At 36.5% G+C, this 21,377-nt stretch overlaps 4 protein-coding genes and 1 pseudogene across 5 annotated transcripts in view; 3 read left to right on the top strand and 2 right to left on the bottom strand.

Moving 5' to 3' along the window:
- The window catches only part of LOC107711722 (kelch-like protein 32), a 24,560-nt gene extending 21,013 nt beyond the window's left edge, over positions 1–3,547 (bottom strand). The window contains exons 1-3 of the mRNA XM_016516755.1: positions 3,398–3,547; positions 2,482–2,710; positions 1,588–1,709 (exon numbers count right to left, since the gene is read on the bottom strand). Coding sequence (XP_016372241.1) covers positions 1,588–1,610 — 23 coding nt within the window. The 5' untranslated portion in view covers positions 1,611–1,709; positions 2,482–2,710; positions 3,398–3,547. The remainder of the gene's footprint in view (positions 1–1,587; positions 1,710–2,481; positions 2,711–3,397) is intronic.
- An 898-nt stretch (positions 3,548–4,445) lies between these two features.
- LOC107711739 (protein FAM26F-like) lies at positions 4,446–6,883 on the top strand. Its single transcript, XM_016516782.1, has 2 exons — positions 4,446–5,254; positions 6,312–6,883. Exons 1-2 carry the CDS (start codon positions 4,715–4,717, stop codon positions 6,738–6,740), a joined length of 969 nt encoding a protein of 322 aa, XP_016372268.1. The 5' UTR covers positions 4,446–4,714; the 3' UTR covers positions 6,741–6,883.
- A 795-nt stretch (positions 6,884–7,678) lies between these two features.
- LOC107711741 (protein FAM26E-like) lies at positions 7,679–10,922 on the top strand. Of its 2 annotated transcripts, XM_016516784.1 has the most exons (3): positions 7,679–8,432; positions 9,399–9,802; positions 10,420–10,922. In XM_016516784.1, exons 1-2 carry the CDS (start codon positions 7,875–7,877, stop codon positions 9,786–9,788), a joined length of 948 nt encoding a protein of 315 aa, XP_016372270.1. In that variant the 5' UTR covers positions 7,679–7,874; the 3' UTR covers positions 9,789–9,802; positions 10,420–10,922. The 2 variants fall into 2 exon arrangements, with proteins under 2 accessions (XP_016372270.1, XP_016372269.1); XM_016516783.1 differs by having other exon boundaries at positions 9,399–10,922.
- Positions 10,923–13,907: 2,985 nt separating this feature from the next.
- On the top strand, positions 13,908–16,351 carry LOC107711742 (RWD domain-containing protein 1-like; annotated as a pseudogene).
- A 763-nt stretch (positions 16,352–17,114) lies between these two features.
- Positions 17,115–21,320, bottom strand: LOC107711721 (amine sulfotransferase-like). The gene is made up of 6 exons (XM_016516754.1): positions 21,003–21,320; positions 19,163–19,324; positions 18,695–18,903; positions 18,400–18,526; positions 18,213–18,307; positions 17,115–17,303 (listed from the first exon to the last, which is right to left on the bottom strand). Exons 1-6 carry the CDS (start codon positions 21,007–21,009, stop codon positions 17,115–17,117), a joined length of 789 nt encoding a protein of 262 aa, XP_016372240.1. The 5' UTR covers positions 21,010–21,320.
- Between the last annotated feature and the right edge of the window lie 57 nt (positions 21,321–21,377).

Raw genomic sequence — 21,377 nt, 5'->3', positions numbered from 1 at the left:
CCGATTAAGCGATTGAGGTGTTTTGTTGCTGGATGTAATAATGAACATAGCAGTCGTCATTTACTCCCGACATCTGAGCCACTGAAAATGCAGAGGATTAATGTTACTTTCGTTTTTGAAAGGAATGCGCCGATCTCCGATCTCCCTAAATGCGTTTAAGTTCGAGCGAATCATTCATTATCCAGCTTCATCTAGAAGAGAGGGGCGGGGTCAGCAGAGCTCATTAGCATTTAAAGCAACACGGACTAGAACGGCGTGCTGAAAAGAGAGCTGATTTTGACAGGGTAAAAAGGGTGTTTTTTTACACTACCATTGAGAGATTTTAACCAAAGTATGTTATAGACTTTTCATTAAGACCCTAAAGAATCATATCAACTTCTGGAAAATGGGCATCCGATGACCCCTTTAAAGTTATATTTAATGGGTCACACTATATGCAGTATACGGTGGCCGAGAAGTGCAAAGCAAATCACAATTCTGAAAACAAAATAACAAATTACAAACGCAAATGCAAGTCTAAAAAACAAAATAGCAATTCAGAAAGCACAACAACAATTCAGAAAACATTATAACAAGTCAGAAAACACAATGACAAATCAGACAAACCGGAAGAGGTAGATATAGTTTGAGACAGCGCCATTGGTTTGGGATTAATCATTGGTTTGTTATTAATGTTATTTTGTTTTCAAATTTGTCATTGTGTTTTCTGACTTGTTATAATGTTTTCTGAATTGTTGTTGTGCTTTCTGAATTGCTATTTTGTTTTTTAGACTTGCATTTGCGTTTGTAATTTGTTATTTTGTTTTCAGAATTGTGATTTGCTTTGCACTTCTCGGCCACCGTAGCAGTATGAGCACAAAACCAAATCTCCAGGTGCTCTCATGAGAACCAGACCGAATAACTTATGTGCACCCCTGTTTATACCACTCTTAAGAAGAAAATATATTTTTACAATAACATATTTTTATGAGTAAAAAGTATGAAGCTCCTTTGAATTAATATGGATATGGCCAATACCAAAATTTGTTGATTTTTTTTGTTAGTTATGCACATTGGAGAGCTAAATGCTATATTGTACATTATTTAATTAATGCTAACTACATTATTGTAGTGTGATGTAGCATTATTTACACAGACGGCCTATGAGGGTGACACTGTGATCAATGTTATTATTGTTATTATTGACAACAGTTGCTGGGCTGGGAGGAGGGGTATTCATGAAGTCCTCATGTTGCTCTCCATTGTAACTGTGCTATTTTCACTATATTTTGCAGCAACAAATATTCAATATTCATGTTTGATGATTTTATTCTTATAAATGGAGATTATAGAATATAGCCACCAAAAAGTATTTTTTGCAGTAAACTTAAATTTTTTTTTAAAGTATTAGTTAACATGCAGTAGTACCGCCTTCTTGGAGATAAAAGCTTCGGATGACCTCAGATATCCTCCAGAGCTCTTTAAAAAACGCTGACCATGTCACAACACCCCCCATCAAATCCAACGGCACCTACATCAAATTAAATCTCACCAAAGAGCTGAGGACACGGTCACCTCTCAAGGTAGACTGAGGTGTGCAGAACGTACCTGGGAGGAGGCTCAGAGGGCATGCTCCTGGAGGAGAGAGGAGGAGGAAGAGGAGGAGGAAGGACTGCTTCCTGCTGATACTACAAAACACCAGACAGGCCCGACTGAGCATGTGCAGCACTCTATAGTGAGAGAACAGAAACAGCAAAGACTGAGAGTGAATAAGGACATAGCCTACATATCTGAGGAGCCTCTGATAGCCTGAAATATCTCTGAATATCTGAGCATCTCGATGGAGCTACTGAGATGAAGAGCTTTTAAAGATTGAAAAGATTTGGCTGCACAAAACAGAGTAAAATATCCACTGAGAAACATCTGATGTATACTACATGCTATAGGCTTTATATTAAAATGTAACACATTTCCTCACAAAATTCTAATATTGTAATACAAAAAAAAATCATTAGATATTATTTTTAATTGTATTTATACATTATGGTAGCACTTGTTGCACTAGCTTTATGCTGATTTTAACAATAATAGTAATAATAATAAAATAAAAAATAATTAAAAATTAAAACATTTAAAATTAAATTAACATAAAACAAAATTCCATAAAATAAAATCACTGTGTCATTAGACAGGACAATTTCATCTTACAATAAAGAGAATCTAAAAATTGAGTATAAAGAAACTTGCACACAAGCTAATAATTAAAACAATAATGCATATTAATTTATTTAGAATTTTGGGGATGAAATGTGCATAACTCATAAAAATATGGTACAATATCAAAAAAAATCTTAATGGTCCTATAAACAGGCTTTATTTTCTATATGAAAAGCAGGGGAGTGAAAATATGACCCAGACATATTTTTGGGAGATTCACTCATGCGGTAATGCTCATACAAAGCACAACAAAATAGAAAAAAACATCATAAAAACACCACTCACCCTATTGATGCACAGTGTGTTTGGATACAAAACAGCTACAGGCAAAGTTCATTCTGATCCAAAATCAGTCTGTGGCGCTCCTCTCATAGAGCCTCATGTGATGGTCAAATGGTTTCAAGGCAGAGAGTAGGCGATTTGATGCAGAACTCATTGGAACCTAATGGCCCATCGTGTCTGAGGCATCACAGCAGATATTGATCTGATATCAAAATGACCTTCAGCCAGCAGACTGTAGTCCACGGACGATGGAGGAGAAAAGAAGAGAGAAAAGGAAAGACATAAGGGCCATACAACGAATGTCCATGATACAGTATGACATATTTTTTCTCAATAGCTTTGGTGTGTCACTCAAATGGTCCCATCTATCATCTTCAGCCTGTCACTGACCTACTTAACCAGAATACACCCCTTAATCCATCAAAGTAAAGGAGACTGAATGACAGTTTAAGTCAGATACCGTCGCGTTAAAATCAAAGTGTAGGTTATATTACTAAAAAAAAATAATAATAATAATAATAATAACCTGTAGGCGGATGTTGTTTTGTCCATTATTATTATTATTATTATTATTATTATTATTTTGACAAGTTAATTACGTCACGAACACAAAGCAACCCTGTCACTAAATGCAGATTAGAGTGATTGGTTGTAAGACCCTTCACAATCACTTTTAAACCTCAACTGTCAAAGGTCTCCTAGCAACAGGGCAGAACCAAGAATATTTGAGCAACAATAAATGTAATCCTCACTAAGACCCGCCCAACTGCAACCTCATGACAATCAGCTGTGAACTCTTTCGGTACATCCATTCAGCATCCATCCGTAATCATTGTCTAAACGCTTCTATATGTTAGAAAATATTCATCGTAAATATACAAACATACACCGGGCTAAAAAGCGGACGCACGCAGTGTACCTTCGTGTCCAGTGTCCTCTTCTCTCGATTTTATCCGACGTCGGGTCACTTGGCAACTTTGACTGGCCCAAACAAAATATCTGCATCGACCCCTGTAGAAAACGGTATAGAGACTGGGGGCGTAACTCGTCACGTCTATGCCCGATGCATCTGAGCTACTGTAAACGCTAGAGTCCCCGCCTCTTGCGGTCACATGCGCGGGATCATGTGTGTCCACGAGGCGCCGAATATGAAGTGCAAACCAGCAAAAACATTGAGATTTTCTTATTGATTTTGAGTGAAGTATATATTGGTATTAGATATGTTATTTTATAACATAATTAGTAAATAAATAGACCTACAAGTTAAAAAATAATGTTAAAAAATAATAAATGTAAAACTACAATTATTTGTAAAATGTAGTTTTTCATTAAAAAGCCACATGTAATCCCTTAATTTGAATGATTAAGGATAAAAATCTTAAAAGAATATAATAAAAAATATTTTATTGCATAAAAATTGTGAGCAATTTATTAGCTTGGCAACGGCCATTAAGTTTTAAGATGTTATTACTTTTACTTTTAAAATCAATTAAAATTAAAATAATTTAAGTCATGTTAAGGGCCTCTTGGAAGTTTGCCTAGGCCCTCTAGTGGTTCCGGGCCCCTGAATGAGAACCACTGGTTTAAATTTTTTTTATTTTTTTTTATTGCAAAACTTGTAGAAACATACAGAAACAGGGAAGCGAGACATGAATATATTCCAACAAAAAGCAAATAAAAACAGAAAACAAATATTCTGTATTTGCATGTCAAATTAATCATTATCGATACATAAAAGTGCAAAAATAAACTTACATTCTTTTAGAAAAGTTGTCATAATACATCAAAAGTCTGGCACTCTTTTTGTTATTAGTAAGTCTAAGAGATGAAACGAGAGAGTCCAATTCAACAAGAAAAATGGGGAAAGACAAAGGAACTGGTTTAAATTGTAGTTGAACTAATATGCAGATTGCAACTTCACACGTCATTGAAAGCATGAAGTGTTTTGCATACTGTGCCACATTCGCTTGCAATGCCTTTAAACTAAACTGGTGTGTAGAATTAACACTTACATTGTGTTTTTAGTTTTCTTAATTTTTCATAAAGTCAGTTTCCCATTACAGCTGAAAAGCAAACATTAACTTGTTTTTCTTAAATTAAGTACAACACTTTGACTTTGTATGCTTTTATTGCGCGCCCGTCTGAAGGTGACACTCGGTGTCTCATAACGGAACTGAGAGTGTCATCTCATGGTTTATTGTTTAAGAACAAAGAGGTCGTCAAAGAGCTCGCAGGCATGGACAAGTTAAAACCTTTGCTTAGTTTCACTCAGAAACAACAGACCAACTTAGGATTCGGACTGATTGCTCTTATAACTGCAGGTAGCGAGCACATCTTCTCGGTCTTTGCTTTTAAATGTCCTTGCAATGACTGGAATTTCGTTTATGGCAACGTCTGTCTCCTCGTACCCGCGCTTGCACTGCTCATCTTAAGTTACATGTTGAGCAATAAAACATGGAAACTGTTCACGGGTCTGTGCCTTAGGAAATCGAGGCTATGTCGTTTTAATTACGCGATTGGCTTCTTGTGTGTGTTTCTTCAAATCACCACGACTGCAATGGTCGCACCTCTCAGCTGGATCGCAGTTGCTCTACTCAGAGGGGTGTATTTCGAGTGCTCAATGACTGGCGCCAACATTACACTTTTTAGACGTCACCTTTGCAACGAAAAGTATCCTCACTGTCGGACAGAGTTGGAGAAGTTCCCGTGTGATGGGACCGCTATTCCGCAGAGTGAGAGAATGGCGGTGCTGTCCATCATACGCGCAGAGTCGCAGGTGAGCACTGCGATGAAAAGTTAAAGAGACATGGCATAATTTTAGTTTTTGTCCGAGAAAAATGTAGTCATTTCACTGAGGCTATCTCAAATCTAAGACTCGGACAGACATTAGCAGTTTTACTTGTGCCCTAACTTGGACTCAATAGGCCTATCTCAGTTTAATAGTGAGTTTCAGGGGGTTCGACTATTGTGAGGAATTTTTGTCAGAAATTGTCGGGGTTACAATACGTTGAGATTTGTATTTAAAGACATTTTAAAACCGTTTTTGTAATGTATTTGTGATGTGTAGCTAAATCTGTAACTTAATAATAAATAATGGCAATAGTTTTGTTTCTTCAATGCACTGACACTGATTAAATCGCTGGAGCCTCAGGGAAATCAAGGTATGTTCCCAGCTAAAAAAAAAAAAAGTTTTTTTTTTCCATTTTATCATTTTGCGTTAAAACGTTATGGGAACGTTACTTTTGAAAGTAGGCTAGTAACATAAAAAAGTTAAAACATTTCAGAAAAAGAAAAACATTCCATGAACTATGTATAAATTATGTTTTGAGAACATCATTAAAGACCAGATTACTTTGAACAAACATTCTATTAACGTTACTGGGATAATGATTGTTCATAAGTTTGAAAAAAAGTTAGCCAAAATTCTGATTATGTTTCCTGATAGCTGGGTTGGCAGACTTTAGATGACTCTGACTAACTTGTAGTCCATCATTCGTAGTCATAAAAATCTTTTGGTCTACAAGAATAAATATTTTTTAAATGTATATTGTTTAGTTAAATGGGATTTTCTCATTTACATTTTCAGAAAAACAAAGACAAATTTCTTAGGAGTGGCCTTTACAGGCAGAAGCCTAAATGTTGTTCATTTTTTAGGTAAAAGGGTTATTTTAGCAATTCTACAGAATGGCCTACCTTGTTGTTTGCATTCATAAGGTCCTCTACAGTCATCTTAAAAACATTTATGATATCTGTGCTTTAATGTATCTCATTTTTATTTTTCAACAAATAATTATGTCTCTTAATATTTGAATAATTCTGGAAAATACTTTTAGGTACTTGGTTGGATCCTGATAGGTTCTGTGATGACGTTCACCTTTCTGCTCACATGCACGGCCAGATGCTATTCTCCAATCAGTTACATGCAGCTGAAGTTTTGGAGGATGTACACTCAGAAGGAGAGTGAGTTTTTGGACAGCTACACAGCTCAGCATGCTGAGAAGCTTGCAAAGAGAAACATAACAAGTTTCTTTGATTTAACCAAACCCATTCCTATGAAGAGTCCACCCAGACAGGCTTGGGAGAAGATATCTTCTTTTTACAAGTTCCGAAGCATGGACGAATACTACAGCATCCTGCACAAGTATGTTTGCACTTGTGAGGACCTTGAAAATCCAGTAGTAAGGGCTTCAGTAAGATCTGACAATGATTTGTCAAACCCAGCAGCACTTGCATTTGTGGACGAGGGCAAACTGGTCCTGTAGACGCCGTCTAGTTGACAGCTTTTCATGTTATATCCTGTTATTATGGGCATAAACAGCTGTACTGGCTTCTTTATTTTCTGTGCCTGTTACAGTGTCAGTTCACTGTTCTCCTATATTGCTATTTTAGCTTTTCTTTTGAATACTACAACTGTATGATTTTAACATTTCTTGTTTTTTGTTGTTTGATTTTAGTTTTGTTTTTCAGTATGTATTTTTTTATATATGAACAATAAAAAACTTTTTTCATAATAATCAGTTTAAAGAGTTTTCCTCATTCATTTGTATTTGAACAGCTGTGCCCTGGCCATTTCCAAAAGGACTGTACAAAGAGTTACATTATAATGCTAGACTTTTAGTGTCACTTTAACTTGTATCATGCACATGATGATTAGTGATCTCATATTTCAACAGGCAACATTTTAATGACTTCTTTCATGAAATAATCATGTACAATTTGAAAATTACACTGCTAAAAGCTCACTCAACAAAAAAATCAATATTCATTAAGTTCTACCATTTGCGGTTAGCGTTAAAGCTGAGTCTTTATGGGAGAAGCGTAGGGCAACACAGTGGGCATACACCAGAGCAGAACAGAAACTGTCTCCTCGTACATAACCAGAACAAATCACTTCCTTTTTTACTAATGTAAAGCATTATGTTGCAATACACCTCTTTGTTTGACCTAACATGCACTAATCTGCTGTTCCAGCCTCTGGATTTCCACATTCCATTGCTAGCAACCTCCAGATTCTGGCATTCCAATAATAAAAAGCATGTTGTCAGTTACAAATCTCAGCTTTTTACTTAAACAACAACTGCATTGTTGGGATGTAATTTGGTTTGACTGCTGTTGCGTGATGTATGTGTAATTGTGCCCATACACATCTGTAGTCTGTTGTGACTTTTGGCAGAACCTGATGGGCTGGTTTTGGTCACGGTTCTTCACTAAATGGGAGGCGGAAGAGGATGGACAGGGGAGGGATTTGACGAGCTGCGGAGAAGCCAGAGACAGAAAAGGAGGAGATAAAGGAAGTGTGGAAGACAGAGTGATAATAAGAGAGCGAGAAAAGGGAGTGCCATAGCAGAAATCATCTCAGTTTCATTTCTGTTCATCAGTTTAGGAGTGTTGCAGCCATGCCTGTACCAGCTATGGATTCGTTTAAGACTGTCCTAAAGTTCCTCACCAATCAGAAGACCACTATTGGCTACAGCTTCATGGCTATTTTGACAATAGGTAGTGAACGAATTTTCTCCATGGTGTCTTTCCAGTGTCCGTGCAACCGTAAACAGAATTTTGCCTATGGATTAACGTTTCTGCTCGGCCCTGCTGTTGTCTTGCTGGCGATTGGTCTCTTTGTTAGTACACGTCTTTGGCGGTTATATACAGGGTGTTGTCTCAACCCTCTCAAACTCTGCCCCAGGGGTAATTTTGTGGGATGCTTGCAAGTGTTTGTAAAAGTGCTGTCTGGAGCCTGCATTGCCCCTGTCATGTGGCTTAGTGTAGCTCTGTTAAATGGAACTTTTTATGAGTGTGCTGTTAGTGGCCTGGATGAAAATGTGGTGGTGCAAATTTTCTGCAAAAACAAGACACGTACATGCCAGAACGAGCTGCCCCGAGTGCCCTGCAGCAAGTCCCAGCTGCCTCCAAATGAAAACATGGAACTGCTGTTGATGCTGCGCGCCCAATCACAGGTGAGCACAGACTGTTACTGTGAAATCTTTCTTTTGTCCTTTTTTTTTTCTTCGTATATTACATTTTTCTGGAATTTTTTCAAAGATGCGGTCACATTTACCATTGTTCGGCAAATTTTCGCAGGCAAAATTTTGTGTGCAAAAACAGGTCCAGTGTCTAAAGACCGTAGTCAGGGTATGCTATATTGACAGGAATGAAAACAAAGCTGTGAGGGAAAGAAGTAGGGCCTACAGTGTTCAATGGACTGTACAGGTGTTTACCAATGAACCGATTGTTCAGCTGATGAACGTCTTTCAGGGGAAAAAAAACTTTTACTATAAAAAAAACTTCATTTTGTTGTTTTGAAATTTGTAAGTTGTGAAAATTACGTGATCTAGGACCTTTATACAGTGCGTGCCATTGTAAAAACATAAGTGTATCCCTCAAAGCCTTGTTTTCATCCACGTTAAATTTACTATGATGTCTAACCTGATTATGGTTTATTGTCATTAGCGTGGAGATGTATGAAGCATAGCTCACACAGAAGTCACTTTCAAATCAAGCAGCTTTTTGTTGGTTAGCACAGCACATTTGCGTGACCAACTTGAACATAAGCTAAATCTGCAGGGGGAACTTTTTCTCCTCATGCATGCGAAATTCCTAATTGTGTGGATTTCTATTGGAATGACTGGATTTTGCACACAAAATTTAGCCAAGCAAGGATGAATACGACCATCTTGAGGGCGAAAGATTTCCTCCTGGGAGATTTTGCAAAAGGTTCAAACTGGTCACACAATTCACTGTGTTGACCAACAGAAAGCTGTTTGAAAGTGACTTCTGTGTAAGCTGTGCATCATGCTTCGCTAAAATATTCACAAATACAATTTGCCTTTTTTGCCTGCTAAATTTCGTTAATAATAATTTGCTATAATAACTTATCATTTATTCTATCTTATAACATTCAACTGATCAATCTATTTTCGCAGATCCTCGGCTGGTCCATCATTATCATATCGGCAACAGTAGCACTAATTGGGACTTGCTTCAAGAACTGTCGCTCTCAAGTAAGCTACCTTCAGTTAACTTTCCAGAAGATCTACATGGAGAAGGAAAAGGAAAAATTTGAGTTGTTTGCAGAAGACTATGCTACCAAACTGGCAGAGAGAAACCTCAAGAGTTTCTTTGACAACAAAAGTCCCGAACCATTTCCCTTTCCAAATCACAAGGCCTGGGAGGAGATCTCTACTATATACACTTTTAAGCAAAGCGAACAGTACTACAGCACACTGCAGAGATACGTGGAGCGCACTGATCGGGACTACAGCCCCGAGAAGCGACCTGTTCTGGAGGGGGAAGATGGCATAGAGATGGCATAGAACTGCATGGACTGGTAACTTAAAAGAGAAAAATTTTAAGTTGACCTGGAATTTTAATATGACCTGGAAGACAAAAAACCACTGTGAATCAAGACAGAATTACATTTTTGTTTGGTAGCTATAACCTGTATTGACAGTTTTTGGAAATTTTGTTTTGCCCATTGAGGAAGTGGTCATAGTACAATTCAAACTTTGTACAGTTTTATACTTTTATATTAGTGAACCAACATAGATCTCAGGCCCTAGAGGTGTTGACAGATTTGAGTGGCACTTTCAGTAACAACATCCAATTTGCATACTACTTGAATGTTGAATTTCAGGTTTTACAAAGTCAAAAAAGACAAAAAAAAAACTTATTCTCAGGGCATTTGTCATTTAGCCCTTGTGCACTCTTTGAATCAATAGCTCGCTTATGCCTCTCTACATTTTAAAATCTTCTTCACCATATCCTTATAAAACACAGTGTGTTTGATACACTTTTATGCATGATACCCTCAAAAGACTTTTGTATAGTATCGATAAGTAACTATCCAGCACAATATTGATTAAAATCTACAATAAGGTCACATTGTACTTATGCCAACCAACAAAATATAGAACATGTAAACCACATTTCTTATTTCCTCTGCAGGTTTTAAGCAGAAGATCTGACAAACAGGAAACCACATTCAGTGTCCCCAACACTAATTTCTTCAGTAGTTTAGACCCACAGATCAGCTCTGAAAAGGGCCCCTGTGATCAAAATGAGTTTCTCTTAGCACAAAAAAAAAAAAGCATAAACAGGACCAATTACTATAGAATGTCAAATATATTACACATAGTAAGGTTGTGGTTTCAGGCATGTTTGTGGTATGCATTTCCTGCACTGTTGTGAAAGAGAAGTACATATAGGTTAGCAGTCAGTGAAAAAAAATAACAACAACTATATTAAACTGTGTTATTCAATGTAAAGTTAGAGTTGAGTGTGCAAAAATATTGCTTGGAAGTAACAAAATGTAGCATAATAACTAAAGACATTAAAATTGAGTCCAAGCCACAGAGCATTGCCCAGTGTGTACAATATGAGATATAGCGGCTGACCCGAGTTTGAGTCCTGGCTCAAGGTCTTTCCTTTAAAGGCAAAGGCAAAGGCAATGGCAAAAAAATAAATAAAAAATGGAGAACTACAATAACAAACACTCAGACCATCTGCCTCAATTGATTTAAAAGTAACAGACAAATAAACAAAATGTTTATGCATGTACATACAGCCTGTTAAACTGTTTTTTTATGTTTTTTTATGTTTTTGCAATTTTGTACTGAATGCTAATACTTTTTGTATTTGTTTCTTGCCTTGCTCTATGTATTTATATATTTTAATATTTGCATTTTTATTATGACTGTACAAATATTATTAATATACTTTGACAGACCCTCATCTACCCTGCTGAAAAAGGCAGTCTAGACCATCCTAGTTTGTTCAGCTGGTAAATTACCAATTAAATGTATTTCTGTTTAACATTACAAGGTGAAGGTGTGTTCATAAGATTAGCCACTTCCATTCTTTGCCATGATGGCAGTGGTCAAGCTGATATACCTGTAAGAATAACAACCAGTGCCAGTTGCTACAGTAGGCTACTACCTAAACTAAAATGTACCCAGAAGCTAAAGTGTCCTAGCATTTAAACTGGTCTAAGTGGTTTCAGCAGGTTTGACAGGATAGAACTGTAAGCAAAACCATATCCAGAATAAGGAAAGGCCTTTATTTTCTTTATGTCTGTACCATCAATAAATGCACAATCAATAAAAACTACTCTACAACCAGTGTCTGCTTACAAATTCATAAATACCAATTCATGTGAAAGGATTTGTGCAATGGGCAACATGATAGATAAATTAAACTATAAATTAATAAGTAAAAAGAAAAGACAAGGATTATAAATTGATTCCTGGAAGTTGGGATTTAAACTTATTTAATTACATGTATTCATTCGAATATATAACATAAAAAACTTTTAAATTACATAAACTTACTTATATTGTGGAGAGGCAGTTAGGGGATTGGACAGGTGTCTTGCCGAAAATTGATCGTCTGCCGAAAACTGATTGGCGCCTGTAATCACTTTTTTATTTTTATTTTTTTTTTTATTGCATTGCAATTGAAAGAATAACAACAGTTATGAAGTAACATGGGGCTAACGGACATCATCACATGGAGTTAGACAAGCTACACCAATTAACGAAATATACCAGTGATAAAGAAGAAAAAAGAAGAAAAAAGAAAGAAAGGAAAGTCTTTTAAAGCCTGTGAGGAAAGGTCCATAAGTTTTTTAATTCAGAGTTCGGATAACAAATCCTCCATTTAGATTGTGCTTTAGAGGGGCATCCTGGAGTTGAAGAAATAACATTTCTAATAAAAAAGTTATTGCATTTTTTATCTAAACACCATTAAATGCAAGTGTAGGAAAATAGTTGTTTACACAGCCATAACATAAATGCGCTTTAAACAACGTTTTTAAACGTTTTTTTAGTCACCTTATTAAAATCTCTTAGTGAGATTGATGCACCTTTCAAAAACACAAAATCAGAAAAGGAAAGAAGGTCCCCGTCAGAATTGAACAAATCAGAAACAAAAAATATATTTTGATTCACCCATTCAATGAAACAAAGTGATTTGTTACCAGACAATATATTTTCATTGTTCCAAAGAATACACGCGTGCGGGGAGAAATTATGTTTAAAAGCAATCTTCCAGGATTCTAGGGCTTGTTTATGAAAATTTGACAGTTTAATAGGTAACTTACTACACTTAAAGTTACAGGACAATAAAAATTTAAGGCCACCACAACGTTTGAAGAATAGGTTAGGGATCCAAAACCAGGGTAACTCATTATTAGATAAACAATTCTTGATCCAGTTAATTTTGAAAGTCTGGTTAATGATATTAAAATCTAAAGCATTAAGACCACCCTCTTTATAATTTCTTATCATAGATTTCCTTTGAACACATTCTGTCTTATTTTTCCAAATAAAGCGGAATAGCAAAGAGTTAATCATTTTAATAGTTTTTTGATCAACATAAAGGGAAAAAGCAGGATAAACTAGGCGTGAAATGCCCTCAGCCTTAGTCAGCAGGACTCTCCCATAAATTGTCAAGTCTCTCTGCAGCCAGCAACATAAAATCTTTTTAATGTTATCTAACCTTGGCTGAAAATTGTGATGGAGACGGTCTGAATCAGATCTGCAGATATCAACCCCTAGATATTTTACATGACGTTTAACTATAATACCATCAACAGAATTTTTATTGGAATCATGTACATATAAAATTTCACTTTTTTGGGGATTTACTACTAATCTTGAAGCTTTGGAGAAAAGAATAAATTAATTGAAGGCAACAGAAACTTGTGAATAATTTTTTAAGAAAAAGACAAGTATCGTCAGCTAACTGACTAATTATCAATGTATTCCCTCCAATATTGGAGTGCTTTATATGCAAACTTAATAGCTCGGCGGCTAATAGAAAAAGAAAAGGAGAGATGGGGCATCCCTGCCGAATACCTCGAGCCACAGAAAACCGGGGAGAAGTGCCGGAAGCTAATGATTTCTGAATAATCTAAAATATCTATAATTAATCTAATATTATGTCTACCTTTTAGAAAACCAGATTGAGTGTTAGAAATTATGTTTGCTAAGCAAGATTTGAGCTTTTCAGCATATACAGAAGCCAATAATTTATAATCAGAGTTCAAAAGGGTGATCGGGCGCTGTAATCACTTTTTGGCAAGTGTAAAACTGCGTTTTATGGGTACTTCAACAGGTAAAAAGGACTGCATAAGCTAAATGACTTGATTGCATTCGAGGGTTATATTTGACATGATTGCATTCGAGGGTTATATTTGACAGATTATAGCTCATGCAGTCATTTTTACCTGTTAAAATACCTTTAAATGGCCAATAAAACCCATAAAATGCAGTTTTACACGTCCCAAAAAGTGATTACAAGCCCCAATCAGTTTTCGGCAGACGATCAATTTTCGGCACGACACCGGCAGGCTTTGTAATCCATGCCAGAATCGAGCCTTTTCACACGTTTATTTTTATTCATTATTTATTTTGTATACAATCTTTGTAGTAGGTTCAAGACGGAGACAGCATGAATTACTACAATGCTACTAATGTTTAGCAGAGCAAGTAAAATTGGGGTGTTACTCACGCCTCTCTGACCCTAGCTCAGACATTACTGGTGATCGCAGATGACATCGATGCCAGCGGGGCCTTACGTTTCTTCCATGCAGGCTCTAATCTATGGATATTTGTGACATAAAATGACAGACTACGGCGAGGAGCAGAGGAATGAACTAGAAGCAACAGAGTCCATTTACCCAGACTCATTTACAGGTAAGATTGACCGCAAAGTTTATGTTTATGCCTATAACTTCGCACCGCTGCCCGTTAGCCGACTGGCTTTTCATTTAACAATGTTAGTTAAACGTAAGAGCGAATCAGTCATCTCTTTGATAGAATTCTTTATAGCAGCAGATTAAGCTGTCACAGGTTAAGAAACAAAGCAAAAATTAACCGATGGTCAGCAATAAGATGTCAAGCAGAAGTTGTGTCAGATTTATGTTTACGTGCTGCTTTGAATAACCTGTCGAAGTACTGGCTCTGTCAATGGTCAGAGGTCACCCACACATACCCGTTTACTTCCAGGCTGTGGGAAGAGATGAGCAACAGTGAGCTCTGTATATTTCATTAGTTTGTTTCTTTCCTTACAATATCTCCTTTTATGCAGTGCTTTCCGAGCAGCCCACAAGCTTCACCATCACAGTTACTTCTGATGCGGGAGAAAATGAAGAGAGTAAGTTCATGTGCTTTACAGTGCACGGAATATGTTACAGTGTGTTCTGCTATCATTAACCCTGTGAAGTGTCATATTTGATACATCAAGCTTTTATGGCTCATGCAGTATGATATTGGAGAATATGGAGGAGGAAAAACGCTTTTATTTAGAGGCCCAAACTGAGCAAAAATATGCAATTTGGTGCAGTTGCTGATAATTATATGGCCAGAAAGTAAGAAGAAAATCTAATGCCTTGTATTGTAAATCAATAAACTCTTTGCAACAGTACAACAGACTGCTTACATAAAATGCCTATAAATATCACTTGTCCTTCTTAATCTCCCAATAGTGCTTCGTTTTATGATCAAAGCTCTGTAGTTTTTATTGTGGTGGGCAAAACGTATAATGCAATGCAGTACAATGTTGATTGAGAGATGTACAAATAACTGAGAGGCCCTAGAAATGTGTTTATCCAATATGATACAGTAGGCTTTAGGGGTGTCCAAACTCGGTCCTGGAGGGCCACTGTCGTGCCGAGTTTAGCTCCAACTTTAACTAAACACATCTGAACCAGCTAAGCAAGGTCTTACTAGGCATACTAGAAACATCCAGGCAGGTGTGTTGAGGCAAGTTGGAGCTAAACTCTGCAGGACAGTGGCCCTTCAGGACTGAGTTTGGACACCCCTGCTTTATAGGGTTACTGTGTAGCTCAAAGCTGATTTCTGTCTGTTTTAGCGGTGGAGGTGACCCTAAAGTTTACATATGTGGAGAAATACCCAGACGAGCCCCCTCTCTGGGAGATCATCTCACAGGAGAACCTGGAAGATTCATATACAGAAGACATTCTAATGCTTTTACAGCAACAGGTCTGCACACGTGACATCTTAACCAGCAAAACGCATTAACAGTGGTTAAAGTGCACATACTGATGTTGGGTATTTTTTACTGTCCTTTAGTCCTTCCTAATAACCTCTTTCTTTTGTAGGCCGAAGAAAACCTGGGAATGGTTATGATATTCACGTTGGTGACAGCTGTGCAGGAGAAACTTAACGAAATAATTGACCAGATTAAGAGCAGAAGAGAAGAAGAGAAACAAAGAAAAGAAAGGGAGACCGAAGAAGCTGAGAAGGTTTGAGCATGTGTCTTCTGAATGTAGACTAACATTAAAGGAATAGTTCACCCAAAAAAGAAAAATTGCTGAAAATCGACTCCCCCTCAGGCCATCCAAGATGTAGACGAGTTTGTTTCTTCATCAGAACAGATTTGGAAAAATTTAGCATTACTTCACTTGCTCACCAGTGGATCCTCTGCAGTGAATGGGTGCCGTCAGAATGAGAGTCCAAACAACTGATAAAAACATTGCAACAATCCAAAAGTTTGTTTAGCCACAATAAACAAGTACTTCTGTCAGTAAAGACAAATAATGCTTTTGCTAGAGGTGTAAGTACAGCTTCTACCAGTAGGGGGCCATGCAGACCAACCAAACTGTACCACAACATTGCTATTATACTTAAATATTATTATGTTGAATGGTAGATTTGTTAGCAGTTACATAGCTATCCTTTATATTAAAATGGAAAATGTTTTTGTTTTGCTTTTCTCAGCGTGCATTCCAAGGCACTGTGGTCACAATTGAGAACTTCTTATCATGGAAAGCCAAATTTGAACAAGAAATGGTAGAACTAAAGAAGAAAAGGCAGAAAGAAGAGGAGCAGTCAGGAAAGGGAAAACTCACAGGTGAGTTGCTATCATAACATTGAAAGTAGTGTAGAAACCCAAATCTGAACCACCTTTTGTCATGATCTGCTCATTTACTTTTTATGTTACAGGAAAACAGCTGTTTGAGAGAGACCACAATCTTGACACATCAGATATCCAGTTCTTGGAAGACAGTAAGCAATGTCAATTATTATTATTATTTTATATTCAAGTTGCCATAGGATGCCTTCTACCATTTCAAAATTTGGAGTCAGCAAGATTTAAAAAAATATTTTTTGAAATAAGTGCTCATGATTCTTATGCTCACTAAGGCTGCAGTTATTTGATCAACAATACAGTAAAAACAGTAATATTGTGAAATATGACAATTAAAATAACTGTTCTATTTTAATTTGTTCCTGTGATGGCAATTACACCAGCCTTCAATGTAACATGATCCTTCAGTAATCATTCTAATATGCTGATTTGATGCTCAAGAGAAACTTTTTTTTAATATATATATAAACGTATTATTATATAATAAATGATCAAAACAGGTGACCCTCATGTTTCCCCCCACCTGTATAACTTACTTTCTTTTCTCTTCATCACAAAAGATCAGAATCAGCATCCACCATTTACTTTCATTGTATGGAAAAAGGCTGTCAGTAACTACTGTGAGGGGGAGTAAATTATGACAGATTCTTCATTTTCACAATCGCAAGAATTTGTTGGTGTACTGATTTTTAATTGTATCATTTTTTTTATGATTTTACTTTAATCTGTGTGCTTGAAACAGTGAGGTGTTATATACCTTTCCTCAGAAATGATCCCAGCTGGTGGTTCAGCAGGATGACAGGGATCTGCTGGTAATTGGCCTGAGGATTGTTCTTCATATTTTTGAAGGTACTGTGCTCAACAACATCATTCAATTGCTGTGATGTCAAGTTCCTCGCCAAGAATGAAGTGATCCTTTCAACCACTGACCGTAAGTCCTGCAAGCATGCACGGTTGATAAGTTACAGCAACAATTCTGGATTCATATTCCTACTCTGAGGTTATGTGTACACGTTTGGGGTCAAAATGTTTGTGTTTTTTTTTTTTTCTTTAATACTTTTGAAAGAAGTCTTTATAACAAGGCTGCATTTATTTGATCAAAAATGCAGTAAAAACAGTAAGGGTTTCCGCAGGTTTTATGAAAGTAAATTCAAGACTTCTTAAGACCAATTAAAGAAGGAAGGAATAAATATGCCAATATGTTCTTTAAATGTAAATGTCTACATAATTGTATTAGCAGCCCTTTAAAGTTTGAAAATAACTTTCAACAATCATTGAAATTCTATGTTATTTTACTACATCTAGTTCAACTGCAGGAAAATTATAAATGTTGCCTTGGCAACTGAAATAAAATAAGTTTAATTGTTTTTATATTTTCATTTTATTTCAGTTTATTTTATTTCAACAAAAATATTTTTATAGTTTTAGTTTTCAATTTCTCAGAAAACAAAACATGACATTTTAATTTTGCCTCTCAAGTACATATTTGTATGGGAAAACAAGACAAAAATGCAGAGGAAGATATATATACCTCCTCTGTATTTTTGATTTAAGATGATTTAATTTGTGGAAAGAAAAATGAAAACTTAGTATACTTAGCTTAGTACTTTTACATAAACTTTAGGATTCTTTGATGAATAGAAAGTTCCAAAGAATAGTATTTAATTTAAATAAAAATATTTTGTAAAATTATAAATGTTTTTTACTTTTACTGTTGTTCAATTGAATGCATCCTTGCTGAATAAATGTATTTATTTCTTAAAACAATTCCTACTGACCCCAAACTTTTAAATGGTAGAGTATACAGTTTATCCTATTTATCAAGAAAACAAGCAAACCAGTCAAACCTTAATCATCTCCTCATATGTAATGTACAAGAAGTTCATCTCGTCTTTGTGGGAGCACCAGCTCTTGACATGCTCAAACCAGCAATTACCAAAAACTGAAACACATGATATATGTTGAGGATTTCTGGTCAAACAGTTGCTTTGATTGAAATGGCGACTTAGGTAAAAGAAAAAGCCTTTTGTTTACCATTTCCTTCCATGAATTTCTCAAAAAATGTATCAAAGTCTTTTGGGGTCTCCAGCATATTTGCATATTTGTGAAAGTGGAAGTAAGACACCAAAACATCCTTTGGATTTCTGGCCACATAGATGACCTATTAGTCATTAGGAAGAGTGAAGAGATCATGTAAACATTTGCAATAGACTTAAGGAGACTGCACATGCAAAACTGTAAGAGAACGTAGCGGTCATAATTATTCAGTACATGATTATTTCACTGAAGCCATACAGATGCAGTAGCAGCTTGATAGAAGCGATCTCACCTTGCCCTTCTTTTGTTTCAGTCCAAGTGGCATGAACTTGTATGGCAGATGAGACACACAGATCCTAGGGGAAGGGGCAGAAACAAACTGTTTCCTAGAGTCTAAAAGTTCAATCCACGGTACTCGCTCAGAATTCAGTTGCTCATTTGTCCTTGTAACATCTCCCTTGACCTCTATTAGACTGAGGATTTGCTGCAACCAAATAGTGCCTGCAAAGATGATCAACACAAGCAAGAACATGTTTACAAATTCTCTAATAAATTGCACATCGGATGTCTATTACGATTACTGATCACTGAAGGATTTAAATCGTGCCATACTCAGTAAGCGTGCATTTTTGTGATTACAGTATAAATCTAATGTTCGTCAAGTGCTTGCTCACACTATTTTGAAAGCCGTTTATGAAAAAGTATTTTGCATACTGCACTTTTAGCAGTAGCATGTGGCTCCAATGGATCTCTATCTTACCTGATTTGGGGTAAGTAATGACAAAGACATCTGAGTCTTGAATCTCAAAGTTCTGAATTTGATCCACCACCTCAGGAGAGTGGATTCCAGATATTAGTTTGAAGCCCCTGAGAGGGACCAGCTTATATTCAGGGGCCTCACCACTGCTCTGACTGAAAACCTCTGAGAGACCAAAAAATGTAAATAAAGATAGAATTAAATTAAAACATGCTATACATTATATGTCAGTGTCTACGTTCAAATATTCACCAAGATAATCTATACAGTACATATGTTCACATGCATTCATAAAAAAAAAAAAAAGATAATATTTGCACAAATTAAACAATATTTACACCCAAAACCTAAAATCTCTTAAGTGAATTAAAGGGCATAAATATATTCATGGAAATCATAGCATATATGAGTATAGCATATAGTATATAAGGCTATACTTTCGCGTTTGACTGCGGTCAAGCCAGCCGCCACGTTATTTCGAGGGTCGCGCATATGCTGCCTATTACGGTAAGAACTGATCTGAACTGATCTCAAAGCAAGTGCTCTTCCGGTGAACGTGATTTTCCCCGCCACAGCCCAGTTTCACTGGAAAATGATACGTCACAGTACGTCACTGTCTGATGTTGAATTCCAAAATAAAAGCCCTCCAATACTCATATATATTACAAGATAAGAGCCCCTCCCCCCTTCTCAATCTGAGGTGAATCTTATTCTGTGCAACCAAGGATTTTTATTTTTATAGCTTTTTGAATGCAGAGACACAGCAGCGTATGAATAAGAGCTGCTGGGGGCACTTATTTTGTAATATATATGAGTACTTGAGGGCTTTTATTTTGGAATTCAACATCAGACAGTAAAGGACTGTGGTGTATCGTTTTCCAGTGAAGCTGGGCTGTGGCGGGAAAAAAATCGCGTTCGCCGGAAGAGCACTTGCATTCAGATCAGTTCTTACAGTAATAGGCATTATATGCGCGACCCAAAAAATAACGTGGCGGCTGGTCTGACCGCAGTCATCTACGCAGCGTTTCGCGCATGACACGACGACGTTCGAGAAGCGCGGTGTTCAAGTCAAAATTACAACTTTTTAAACGCCTCGATACCTTGTGTTTTCCCCCATTTTACTGCGCTGCGTCTCAAATTTTAACGTGTTCTCTGAACGAAAATATGGTGATATATGTGCCCCAGTAGAAAATAGAAAAGCCCTTGAATTTTACAAAGTTAAACATAAAAAACGATTTTTGTGGCTTAATGTACTAAAACAACAACCAGGGACAAACAGATGTTTCTCACACTTGTTACAAACAGGGAATCAAACAGAAACAAAGTGTTACGGTGAGTTTTCTCCCCCACAGACCACAGGTAACGTTAGAGATAACGCTTAGCCTACCTATCAGCTTACCTTGAGATAATGTTAGAATATTCATAATGAATGAGGCCCAAAGTCCGTTTAAAAATACAACAGTTCATTATTAGTTAATTTTAGATCAGTTCCATTAATATTAACAGCACAACATTTGATTTTAATAACGAATGTGTAAACGTTGAAACTAACATTTACTAAGATTAATAAATGATTGAGTTGTTTTTTCATTGTTAGTTCATATTAATGTAGTTAACTAAAGTTACGAAATTGAACCTTATTGTAAAGTCTATAAGGGAGAAATCAAGTAATGTAAAAATACTGTCTTTATCCAGATTGATTAAAATCGCATTGTTTTGGCAGCAGATAGTGTTTATGTCAAAAAATAATTTGTGAGAGAATTTTGTACATTAAGCCATATGATGGGTGTTAGTCCTAAACTATGGTGTGCTGCCTACCTGGTCAGTTCAACCATGCACTTACCTGCCATTTCTCGCTCTCTCTTTCTCCTCTGGAGTGACCGTGAGATTCCTGTCTGTCCTGTGACTTGATTAAATCAGGAAGCGTATTTTAGCACATAACACATTTGATCATGAAACAGAGAAAGGAGGGGAGGATCTGTAAATGGCTTGAATGTGGCCTGCAGGGTGGGAAAAAGGAGTGAGACGCTGATGGTTCAGATTTCCTCAGAGTGCATAAAGCTGACAAATATCTCTTGACCACTGGTGGTGTCGAAAATGGATACCATATGCATACAACTGTTGTTTAAAGACAAAACAAGCTCATCATTCAATGAATCAAAATTTAAAGAACTGAAGACTCACACACATAAAAAGTAATAAGACATATTGTGCAGCA

This window comes from Sinocyclocheilus rhinocerous, unplaced genomic scaffold, assembly GCF_001515625.1.
Source record: "Sinocyclocheilus rhinocerous isolate Xijiao unplaced genomic scaffold, SAMN03320098_v1.1 scaffold1199, whole genome shotgun sequence".
Classification (NCBI taxonomy): Eukaryota; Metazoa; Chordata; class Actinopteri; order Cypriniformes; family Cyprinidae; genus Sinocyclocheilus; species Sinocyclocheilus rhinocerous.
This window is presented reverse-complemented; position numbering and strand designations above follow the sequence as displayed.

Coding starts and splice junctions, on each gene's coding strand:
- LOC107711739 (XM_016516782.1), top strand. CDS start 4,715: ATGGACAAGTTAAAACCTTTGCTTAGTTTCACTCAGAAACAACAGACC. Junction 5,255..6,311: donor TCATACGCGCAGAGTCGCAG/GTGAGCACTGCG, acceptor AAATACTTTTAG/GTACTTGGTTGGATCCTGAT.
- LOC107711741 (XM_016516784.1), top strand. CDS start 7,875: ATGCCTGTACCAGCTATGGATTCGTTTAAGACTGTCCTAAAGTTCCTC. Junction 8,433..9,398: donor TGCTGCGCGCCCAATCACAG/GTGAGCACAGAC, acceptor CTATTTTCGCAG/ATCCTCGGCTGGTCCATCAT.
- LOC107711721 (XM_016516754.1), bottom strand. Junction 18,527..18,694: donor TGAAACAAAAGAAGGGCAAG/GTGAGATCGCTT, acceptor AATGACTAATAG/GTCATCTATGTGGCCAGAAA. Junction 17,304..18,212: donor CATATGAGGAGATGATTAAG/GTTTGACTGGTT, acceptor GCATGCTTGCAG/GACTTACGGTCAGTGGTTGA.